The sequence below is a fragment of the Cricetulus griseus genome, chromosome 5 (genome assembly GCF_003668045.3).
Source record: "Cricetulus griseus strain 17A/GY chromosome 5, alternate assembly CriGri-PICRH-1.0, whole genome shotgun sequence".
NCBI classification, from domain to species: domain Eukaryota; kingdom Metazoa; phylum Chordata; class Mammalia; order Rodentia; family Cricetidae; genus Cricetulus; species Cricetulus griseus.
Window position 1 is genome coordinate 68792382 of NC_048598.1, and position 12222 is coordinate 68804603.

The window sequence follows — 12222 nt, forward strand, 5'->3', positions numbered from 1 at the left end:
GGCAATATAAATCGAAACTTAAAAAAGATCTTTAAATTTTATATGAAAAATTTTACCAATACTTTCTCCTTTTATATATCAACTCTGAGTTGCTTTCATACTTTTTTCTGTTATCATATAATAATATCTGAGGAAGAGAGGAAAACAGAGTTCTCATCAACAGAAAAATAATGTGCCATGGTCAGAAAATAAACTCACCACATTGCTAACAGTGTGGTATTTTTTTCTCTGAAATTTCCGCACAGAACAGGAAACATAGACAGCAACTTTGAGTGGGTGGGTCTCTGAGGTTAAAACTGTTAATAATGTAAAATGCCTGAAATTTAGTTTTAAAATTCAAGACATTTCCAAACATGTTTAGTTTGTTACCAAGAATAAAGTGTTCAGACAGTTTGTACTAGGTAAGTATGCTGGATTTTCAAATGATTTTTTTCCTTCTCTTAATAATTGATCGTAGTCTGTTTTAACAGCTTACATTTAGTCTAATACATGAGGAAAGATGTGCCCTCCATTGTGAGGGACTGACTCTATTGATATCCTGAGTTCAAGTCAGGAAGTTCTGTGACTTAAACTCAGAATGATAGGAAGAATTATCTGTGCTTAAATTACTTTGACTTTACATTTTGAAAATGAAATTTGAGTTCATTTGTTTGTTTGATTGCTTGCTTGTTGGTTTGCTTTACCAGTAGCATCATGTCTCTTTTAGAAGATGCCCATTGGTTTTAGAGTTAAAAGAGATTAAACCAAACCAAGACTATTCAACTGAAATACTGAAATGATACATTAATATGATTTCGATTTTAAGTATTTATTATCTATAACTTAACAAACTTTTAAGAGGCTAAAACATTGCATTGACAATTTAGACATTATTAAGTCATAAAATCGGAAGTGGTAAGGAAGTATGTGAAGAATTTATTGCACTGGTGAATTTAGATATTGAGTATAGATGATTAAATAATTTTACCAGTATAGGCCAGAATTAGCATTCCTGTCCCAGAAAACATTAAAACATCATTTTAATGTTTGCTGCTGTGAACATAATACACTGTGGAATACCATTTGCTGAGCATTGCTGTTCTCTCAGGCCATTCTGTTCGTGTAGTTAATGTGTCACAAAGGAAGTTTCAGGCTGTAACTGAAAAGTTAAACACATTGGATTTGGGTACATATTGATCTTACTGTTTGGATGTATTTGGATTACTCAAATTTGCATTTCTTTTGAGCCTTGCCTAGTATTTTTTCTTAATTTATATAAAAGTATGTTCATAGTACATGACAAGAAGGGAAAATTATGGACAGTTTTTAAGGCAAAAAAAAAAAAAACTTCCAATAATCCAAAAAGCATACATAGTAATAAGTACAGTCCTTATTATTGGAAATCTGAAAATAAAATTCACAGAATGGAGATATTTGAATATAATGGACCAACACTGAAAAAAGTATTGTTTATTGCCTTTTGTACATTTTTTAAATTTTGTATAATGTATTTTGGTCATATTCATCTTTTCTTACCCAACTCTTCTTAGATTCACTCCTTACTTCTTTTACCCTCCAACTTTGTGTTTGTCATGTTTTCGTTTTGTTTTATTTTCTCCATCAAGACCAAGTTGGATGTGTAGTCTTTCACTAGAGAATGATAGACTTAGCAGCTATACTGTTAGAGAAAACTGATCCTTTTAGGGAAAGCAAAGAACTTCCACTAAGTAGCTCCTCAGCTAGGGTAGGAATTGGTCTGGCTTGTGTTTACATAGCTTTTGTGTTTGCTGTCACAACCACTTTGAGTTCATGTTTGTGGCTGCCCTGCTGCACTATTTTATCCAAATAAGTGTTTCTATTTAAATTTTTATGATCTGATTTTTGCAGTAGTATGATGGTATTTGTTTTACTGGGATGTAACAGAAAATAACGTACATGATTTTTTTGGGTCTTGAGCAATTTATTACTAAGATTAAAAGCCATATTGGGTGACTTATTATATGTTTTGTCACTTAATTCATTTAAGTAACTTCCACAATAATTGTGCATTCAAAAGAGTACTCATTTCTGTGGGAGAGTCTTTTGGGTAGTACTTGAATTTGCATATTAAAAACTGTGGTTACTAATATTCCCCAAATTATAAGGGTTTATGTCTCTGAATATAGTTATATCATTTGCTCTGTGGAGACTAGCATTTTTTTTTCTTGGCGGGTCACTTAATTCTGTTTTATTTATATGATAGCTGACAATAGATAAGAAAACTTAACCTTTTGTGCTGGAGAGATCACTCAGTGGATGGGATCCATTGCTGCTCTTGCAGAGGACTAAAGTTTATTTCCCAGAATTCATATCTGCAGCTTATCAGCTGCCTTCTGCTCCTGCTCCAGGAAATGTAATGCTTTCTTTTCGCCTCTGCAGGCACCCACACTTACATGCATATACACACATAATAACACATACACATAATTCAAAGTAGAATAAATCTTTAAAAAATATACTTTTATTTTCCTGCCATAAGTTTTAAAAATGCTTTTACAAAAAGTAAGGGAAAGAAATTCACTGACCATACTCTGCATAAAATAAAAATATTATATATGCAGTTTGTGCAATTATCTTTTTTGGCCCTCTCCTCACTGAAGCAGAGGTTCAGAATTAAAAGTCATTGAGGAGATAATGGGGTGAGAATTGTTCAGTGCACTCCGTGATAGGCAGCATTCCATGTACTCCAGATAGACATGAGCAAAGACCTATAACTTTGTAATTGAAGAAAATGTTTGGTAGCAGACTATTCCTTTGCTTCTTTTTATTTCTTTTTTTAATCTTACTTCTCTATCTTATTCTTTATAGCCCCATCTTTTTTTTTGTCATATACAGCAAATATAGCCTTTTTGAAATTATTTGATAAATACTATCAAAGCAATTCATTTCTTATAAGCAAACTCTTTGAATATGATGTATTAATGAATTTTGAGATTTGACTCATGTTATATTAAAGCAAAACTTTTCTATGTATTATTCAAATTTTTCTACAGATCTCCAAGTAAGCCTTTGGCACGGAAATTAATGGATTGGGAAGTAGTCAGCAGAAATTCGTTATCTGATGACAGGTTAGAAACACAAAGCCTCCCCTCCCGGTCTCCACCTGGAACTCCTAATCAGTAAGTAGCAAGCCAGCATTGTGCTTTCGTTTTTTCTATTTTCTAAGTTATTGGCTACATATTTTATTGTGTAGAGATTATAATATATAAAACTTTAAGTCCGTTGATCAAATTTTCAAAAGAATAGTTTTATTGTATTTTACTTTTTTTTCTGTATAGGGGGCATATGCATGCATGTATGTAATAGTGGGCATAGGAGATTAGAAGACACTTGGGGTGGGGGTCAATTCTTCCACTATATATGTCCCCAGAATTGAAATCAGGTATTCATGTTTGGTGGCAGATGCCTTTACCTGATTAGCTACCTCACCAGACCCAAACATGGGTTTTGTTACTTAAAGCATTATTGCCTCTTTGCTTGCTGCTCACTGTTAGAGTGACCTGAAATAGCTTTAGGGAATGAGTGAGTAGAAGATTGCAGGGCAGCCTTCACTTTCCTTAGTAGTTGACTTTCACAGGAAGTGTAATTAAGAATCTAGTCATGACTTTAAAATTGCATAGAGCTGTTGTTTATGTAGTCCATTTCCATGTAGGTTTCCACCTGCATTTTGTTTTATTCTGTTTTTTTGTTGTTGTTGTTTTGTTTTGTTTTTTGAGACAAGGTTTCTCTGTGTTAACAGCCCTGGCTGTCCTGGAACTCTCTATGTAGATCAGGCTGGCCTTGAATTCACATAGATCTGACTCCCTCTGCCTCTGCCTCCGAAGTGCTGTGCTTAAAGGTCTGTGTCCCCACCTCCTGGCTCCACTGGGATTTCTAAGGGAGTATAAATTGTTTAAAAATGTTATGTTTGAGTGATTGCCATTCAGTGTTCTAGCACTTTCTGTGATCTAGAAAAAGATTTCTAACTGTATCCCCATAAGCTCAGCTAGCGCTGGGGCAAGAATTGTGTGGTGCAGCTCCAACCATGTGTGTGTACTGAAGTCTAGGGTTTCTCACAAAGCTGCCAGGTTATGGTATAGATAATAAGAAGAAAGGGAAAACTTCCTCAGATATCCCATACTAGAAGGAAAGACAAGGGAAGGGGGAGGAAAGGGTGTCAGAGGAGGGGGGCAGAAAGGAAGGAAGGAGTGTAAGAGGGGTGATCTAAATAACAATAGCTCTGATTAAGTTTTCTAGGAAATGAAATAATTTTAAGGATGATCTATCTGGGGGGAAAAGTCAGTACAGCACAATGATTAAGCAGTGGCTTTAGATTCAATGTTTAAATCTTGAAATTTCCATCCCATTTTCTCATCTGCAAAATCCTATTTGTAGGTGGGCACAATGGCACATGCCTTTAATTCCAGCATTCTTGTTATAGGAAGTGTCCTACAGTCTTAATATGCTATTAAATTAGGTAATAAATGAAAGTTACTTAGAAAAATGCCCAGTACATAGCAAATGCTCAGTTATTAACTATTGCAATTACTAATTATAATGATATAACCGCCAGTTAGGATAATTGGGTTTTTCATCATCTAGCCACAGGAATTCCAATTCCAATTCCACAAATTTAAGACATTAAGAAGAAAAAATAATTGAGAATCCATTTCTGAATATTTATTCTAGTCAGTTTCATATGTTGAATAAGGCATAAGATTAATAGTGACTGAAACCTGTCACAGATTCTATGTAGTCACATAGTCTTTAAAACACACAAACATATACCTACTTTCTCAGGAAACCATATAATCAAAAAACATGGAAAACTCAAATTAAAATTTAGCCTTTGTTTCTCTTTATTTAGTCGGAATTCTGCATTCGCACAAGAGGGCACCCGGGTCCGGCCGTCTTCAGTTGGCCATTTGGTAGACCATGTGGTTCACACATCCCCCAGTGATGATTTTGTAAATCAGAGATCTCCATCATCAACACAAGCTAATAGCATAGTTCTGGAATCATCACCGTAAGACCCCTTTTCTGTTTTTCTTCTAAAGTCTTTATTTTCAAATACTTTAAATTGGTTCATTGAAATAATCTTGGAAATTAGAGTACTTCATACAAGGTGTTACTTATATAACCATAAATACATATTTGTAAATGTATTTATTTGTTCTTGAACTGTTTTGTTGCCTCTCTTCTCTTTACCACTCTGGTTACTGAGTATTCTTTAATCTTTAGTGTATATTCTCAAATATTTAATATTAATATTTAAATATTAATGTTTAATTAATTTAAATATTAATGTTTAAATTTAATATTAATTTAATATTAATACAGGTAATTTAACGCTGTAGTCAGGGAGTAGGAGAATGTAAGACAGTCTTCTTAAAAATTTTTTAAAGGAAAAAACCATAACTATTAAGAGAATATGTTACAAAAGGTATCAAGGGAAAATAAATAAGATGGTTACCACAATCAGTTATAGAAAGCATGACCATCTTTCCTTTCTTTTTTTTTTTTTCTTTTTCATATTTTGAGACAGGGTCTCCCTATGTAGTCCTCACAATCTACCCATCTCTGCACTCCCCCCACCCCCCGCAGTGTGTGCCACAACTCCTGGCTATCTACATCATTTCTAAAGTATGTTCCTACTTTTACTTTTATACTGATTGACAAATTAAGCTTCTTATTTCAGTATTTATAGCTGTCAGTCTAATGCATAGTCTCCATATCCTCACATTAATATGCAGTGTCTTGATCTATTAGCCTATATAGTAGAGATAACTCATATACATTTGACATAATTGGAGGACAATATCTACACAATAACAGAGGGGTAAGAAATACATTGTTGAAGAAAAAGGAATAATGATACAATATATAATGGATGTGATCAGTCTTTTAAGAAAGAATAAGTCTTAAAGTAAGGGGTAAAAGAGAGATGAAGAGGTTAGCCAAGTGTTATAGCTATTCTGGGAAAACATGATCCTGTATCAGCCATGGTTGTCTTTAAGCTAAACAAAACTAAGCTACCAAGACATGTAAAAGTCTAGCCTTTGTAACTTATATTATTGTAAAAAGACATTTTGTATGTCTATGTTACAGAAGAATATAACAGATATACAATACACAATGAAACCTGTAAAAACTTAGTTGGCAAGAGGTAGAACTGATGGATATTTAATATTTTATTACTTTGGAAATTATAACTAACTTTTGTTAGGTTTTGACAATCATATTTTCAAGTTTTGAAAGTTTAAAAGTATGAAGTAAACTTTAAGACATAACCAAACAGTTCTATTTTATATTAATTATATCCTTGAAAGATTGCATGTATTTTCTAAACTGCCTGTTTATCTTTCCTTGAGCACTAATTAGTGTTTTAGTTACTTTTGTGCATAACTGATGGAATACTTGAGAGAACCACTTAAATGGGGGGAAAGATGTACTTTAGTTCACAGTTTCATAGATTTCAATCTAGAGTACCTGGTGATTGATTCTGGGCCCGTCGTAAAGCAGAATGTTATGGCAACAAGGGCATGCAGCAGAGACTACTAACTCATAGTTGTCCAGAAGTAGAGAGAAATGCAGAAGGGACCATGGATTAGGTACTCCAGGAGGTACAACCCCCCAGTTAGGTTGTACCTGCTGAAGTTCCACAACTTCCCAACATAACTACCTCAAGCTAGGAACCAAATATTTAACACATGAGCCTGAAAGGAGTATTTCATGTCCAAACTATAATAGTCATCTATTTAATACAGTAAATAGTCATCTATTTAATACAGTGTTTAATTAAAGAGTCCTCTCAGCATCAGTGCAAATCAGCCAAAGAGTCAAGAAACCTACATTTGAAGCCAAAGTTTTATAATTTAAGTGAAATTTCAGGTTAAATGAATGGTAATTGATGATTCATACACATTCTTCCCAGAGCATCTAGATTTTCATTCTGAAAGTCCATGTTGTATATAATTTTCAAAATGTACTCATTAACATTTTCTAAAAACAGTGAATGGGCTAAATATTTGTTAGCCGAAATTGAACAATCCCTGAATTTACAAGCACTGTCCAGGACAATAATTTCTAATCACAAGTACACTGGGGAGCCACCTCCCCAGCCTTTAACTGTATATATAGACTGTTTTAACCCACAAAAATGTGGTTTTAACAGTTTTTTGCAAAATCTTTCATATACATGCCATCCCTCTCACATAGCAGAGCACTGCTACCATTATGCTTGTACCCATCAGCTTTCACCACTCAGATATTCCTCAGCAGACCATGCTTCAGTTGAGCCTGCTATGTGTTTTGGCCAGAACAAGAATAAGAAAAGTTTCTCTGACTCCATTGCCAGCTAATTTTAGCCTCACACACCCTTTGCTTCCAAGCCTTTGGTTTTGAGGGTAAATCCTTCCTGAGTAAGCAGCTGTTTGCAAGGCCAGAAAAATCTTAGATTTGGGAGCCATTTAATGCCCACATTTTTAGACATCTGTGAGCTTCTACCAAAGGATGTCTATTTTAATTACCTTCATACCAATGCAGGCCATGGTCCAGGCCTGTATTCAGGATCATAGAAATACTTCTGTGGACTAGCAGTGCTTAAATACATTAGCCTTTAGAGGCTTGTCTTCTTGGCAGTTGAAAGGAACAGAAAAGGGGGGAGAAAAAAGGAACCTGTGATACCTGGCCATGAAGGCAGATCTTAAGGAAGTTTTTATTGAAGAAAAGGGGTACATACCCTGATGCAGTAATTAATAGATCTACCAGAATTTGTAACATTTGTGAATTACCAAAGAATAATGGGGAGGATTAAGAGAGGGAGATGTGTTGGGAGGGGGGTAGAGCTAGTATAAATATGAGCAAGTATGGATATGTATGAAATTGTCAAATAATAAGTAAAAGATACTCTTTAAAGAGTGTTTGATCTGTGAATTGCTTTTACACAGACACCTAGGTAAGTGGGCACTATTGTGGACTTACTTAACTTAGTTATGTTTTATGCCAGATTAGAAAACTTCATGGCTGTTTTCTTAGCAGAAACTTCTCTGGGAAGCCATGAAGTCACACTATTCAATTTTAATCCACCCCTCCTCCCCAGCCCCAACTACAGGTCTCTAGGAACCAACTTCTAAAGAGGTTCATGCCAAGAGAGAGAATGTATCCAAGGTTACTCTTGTCATAACCTTTCATTTATCTTGCGTTAAATTATGCTGTTATAGCAATTGAGCCTCACTTACATAAAAGAAAAGTTTGTTGCTGTCATTGCTATATGTTCATTTGTCAGTTGTGGCTCTGTTCCATACCAGGACACTTGAGTGACAAGTCTCTGTTTGGGACATGGCTAGTCTCATGGCATGGAAGACTCTTCAAGAAAGAAGAGTCAGAATGAATCACGATCTATTTGAAAAAGCTCCCCTTTGCTCTGCCACTTCAATTCATATTTTATCCACCAAAGCAAGTCATATGGACAAGCCTGATATCTTCCCTGGAGAAGAGTAAAGGGTAGTGTTTAAAATGATAACATCATTTAGACATCTATTATCAGTCCACAAAAGTGAGTAATGTTTGGTCAGCTCTCTTCTTGATTATATCAAGAGCCATTTTTAGTGCTGGAGAGATGGTTCACATAAGAACACTTGCTGACTCACATGACAGCACTCACATGACAGATCATAACTGTCTGTGACTCAAGTGCCAGGGAATCCAGTACCCACTTCTAGGAATGCATTTGATATACATATGTATATTCAGATAAAACAATCACACATATACTAAATTTAAGAAAGAATCAATTTTAGTTAGATATAGTAGCATATGCCTTTAATGCCAGCACTCAAGAGACAGAGTTCAAGACCAGCCTGGTCTACATAGTGAGTGCTAACCCAGCCAGAGATACACAAGGAGACTTTGTCTCACAAGGGAAACAGACACAATTACGAAAAACAGCAACAACAAAAATAACCATTTTTTTTTTTATCATGCTGGAAAAACTAGAAATTCACTTGTAAAAGACTAAAACTAATTCTCTTGATCTCATTCTGTCCAAAATCAACTCAAAATGCTTCAAAGACTTAAATGTAAGACCTGAAACTAATAGCAGAAGACAAATGGAAAGCACTTCAAGACCAGAGTGTGGACAAAACATGTTTCTGAATAGCACTCCAATAGCTCAGGAAAATAGGACAGCAAAAACTGACAAACAGAATTGCATCAAATTAAGAAGCTTTGCTTAGCAAAGGAAACCGTTTTCAGAGTGAAGAGACAGCCTGCACAATGGGAGGAAAATCTTTGCAGATATTCATCTGATAAATTAGTATCCAGAACAAGTAAAGTACTTGAAAACTTGAAAATAATTCAGTAATGAGTGGGCAGATAAACTGACCAACTAGTTCTTAAAAAGCAGTACACGCCCTTATGTACTTTCATTCATGTGGCCTGTTTTCACTCTTGATCATCATTTGACCTACTTCTTCGCTCTGAATAAAGTTATGTTGCTACTGTAATTTAAAAAGTACAAGTGGCCAATAAAAACATGAAAACATTCAACAACCTATTTAACCACCAGGGAACTACAGTCCAAAACTGCTTTAATATTCCATTTCATCCCAATCAGAATGATTATGATAAAAAATAACAAGCCAGGAGGTGGTGGCGCACGCCTTTAAACCCAGCACCCTGGAGACAGAGGCAGGAAGATCTTTGTGAATTTGAGACCAGCCTGGTATACTATGATATACAGAAACCATGTCTCAAAAAAAAACAAAAAGCATTCAAACAAAACAAACAAACAAACAAAACCAGCCGGGCATTGATAGCACACGCCTTTAATGCCAGCACTCGGGAGGCAGAGGCAGGTGGATATCTGTGAGTTTAAAGCCAGCCTGGTCTACAGATCGAGTGCCAGGATAGCTCCAAAGCTACCCTGTCTCAAAAAAACAAAAAACTTACAAACAAAAAAACCCAAACAAAAAAGGACTGGCAGTGTGGAGGTTGTATAAAGGAACCCTTTTACTCTGTTAATGGCAATGCAAAGTAATGCTACAGAAATCAGATGGTCCTCAAAAAACCTGAAAATAAAACTACCATATGGTTCATCTTTAGTACTCCTGGGAATCAGTGTCATACACTAATGCTAACTACTTACCCATGTTCACTGGGGATATTCACACAGCTAAATTATGGCATCAGCCAAGGTGTCCATCAGAAGAATGGATAAACAAAATGTAGACTTTAGATACAATGAAGTATTAATTATTCAGCCATAGGGAAAAATGAAATCATGTTGTTTGGAGGAATTTGGATAGAACTAGAGATCATAGTGTTAAATAAAGAGAAGTTTCTGTCATGTGTGAAACCTAAATTTAAAAGGAGGTTATTGAGAATAGACCAAATGCAAGGAGGACATTAGTACAAAAGAATAATGAAGAACAAATGTGATAAAAAACACATAATAGACATTGTATATATAAAATTACCATTATAAAACTTTTGTTCTATTAATTTTTGCAATTAATATATATTAAATTTTAAGAGGAAAAATGATTCCTGTTCCTGCTCTCTTTTTTCCAAGCTCTCTTTCATGGATGCCATCATAGTAGGATAGAAGTTGAACCACTGGTTTTTCCTTCTGGCTCTTGTGGAAAATCACAAGTTATGTTCTATAAAGTGTTTGTTCTTAAATGTTATAATTTCTATCTTGAAATCTCTCCCAAATACCTAGCTGTCAGTTCCTGTTGCCACAAATTAGAGTTATACTTTTTAATGTTTATAAATTGTTGTTTTCTCACCTGACAAGATTCCATGCAGTTTTGTCTCACCAATGATGACCTTAATATTCTAATCTCTGTCACATGATTGCATTTATTAACCTCATAAGCCCTGGTAAAGGAGAACAATCATTTAAGATCATGAGACTATACCTACCAGGAGGGTTTTTTTTTTTTTTTTTCTGTTCAATACCCAATACTCAGATTTTTTCTTTATTTCGAGGTTGTAAGTACATCATTTCTCCTTCCATTTCCTCCTTCAAAAACCTCCCATTAACCTCCCCCACCCCCTTGCTTTCTTTCAAATTGCTGGAACTTGTGGTAGACTCATTTCCATTTTCTTGAGGAGTCGCCATACTGATTTCCAGCTTGGTATTGGCACAATAATAGACAGGTAGACCAATGGAATAGAATTGAAAACCCTGATATTACCCCACACACCTATGAACACCTGATTTTTGACAAACAATCCAAATTTATACTATGGAACAAAGAGAACATCTTCAACAAATGGTGCTGGCATAACTGGTTACAGACATGTAGAAGACTGCAGTTAGACCCAAACCTATCACCTTGCACGAAACTTAAGTCAAAATGGATCAAAGATCTCAACATAAATCCAGCTACACTGAACCTATTAGCAGACAAAGTAGGAAATACCCTTGAATTAATTGGTACAGGAGACCGCTTCCTGAACATTACACCAGTAGCACAGACACTGAGGTCAACAATTGATAAATGGGACCTCCTGAAACTGAGAAGCTTCTGTAAGGCAAAGGAGACAGTCAGCAAGACAAAACAGCAGCCCACAGACTGGGAAAAGATATTCACCTACCTCACATCTGACAGAGGGCTGATCTCCAAAATATACAAAGAACTCAAGAAGCTAGTCCCCCAAACACCAAACAATCCAATTAAAAAGTGGGGTACAGAACTAAATAGACAATTCTCAATAGAGGAATCTAAAATGGCTGAAAGACACATGAGAAAGTGTTCAACATCCTTAGTCATCAGGGAAATGCAAATCAAAACAACTCTGAGATACCATCTTACTCCTGTCAGAATGGCTAAAATCAAAAATACCAATGACAGTTTATGCTGGAGAGGATGCAGAGAAAGAGGAACACTCCTCCACTGCTGGTGGGAGTGCCAACTTGTTCATGGTCTCTTTTGCATTAATTGTTATGTACGTACGTGTGTGTGTGTGTGTGTGTGTGTGTGTGTGTGAGTGTGTGTGTGTGTGCGTGTGTGTAAAACCTGGACTGTCTGTTACTGGTCTGTATGTTTTCAGGGGCTGACCATTTGATATTGGATAAATAATTGGTGTGCGCTCTCTGGAAGAGTATTTCTCCTTCTCTCAGCATTCCTTAGTTACCTGTAGTTCTTTGTGTAGAGTACAGGCCTTGTGAGCTTTTCCCTTTCCCCTTTTGATGTCTGCTGTTGTTGTCCTTGTTCA

At 35.5% G+C, this 12222-nt stretch overlaps 1 protein-coding gene across 9 annotated transcripts in view; it reads left to right on the forward strand.

The window, feature by feature from the left end:
* Ptpn4 (protein tyrosine phosphatase non-receptor type 4) overlaps positions 1 to 12222 on the forward strand; it is a 146372-nt gene that overhangs the window by 91539 nt on the left and 42611 nt on the right. For 8 of the 9 annotated variants that reach the window (XM_027417798.2, XM_027417804.2, XM_027417797.2 and 5 more), the window contains 2 exons: positions 3012 to 3137; positions 4865 to 5023. In XM_027417798.2, coding sequence (XP_027273599.1) covers positions 3012 to 3137; positions 4865 to 5023 — 285 coding nt within the window. The remainder of the gene's footprint in view (positions 1 to 3011; positions 3138 to 4864; positions 5024 to 12222) is intronic. The other variant, XM_027417803.2, reaches the window with a different exon arrangement.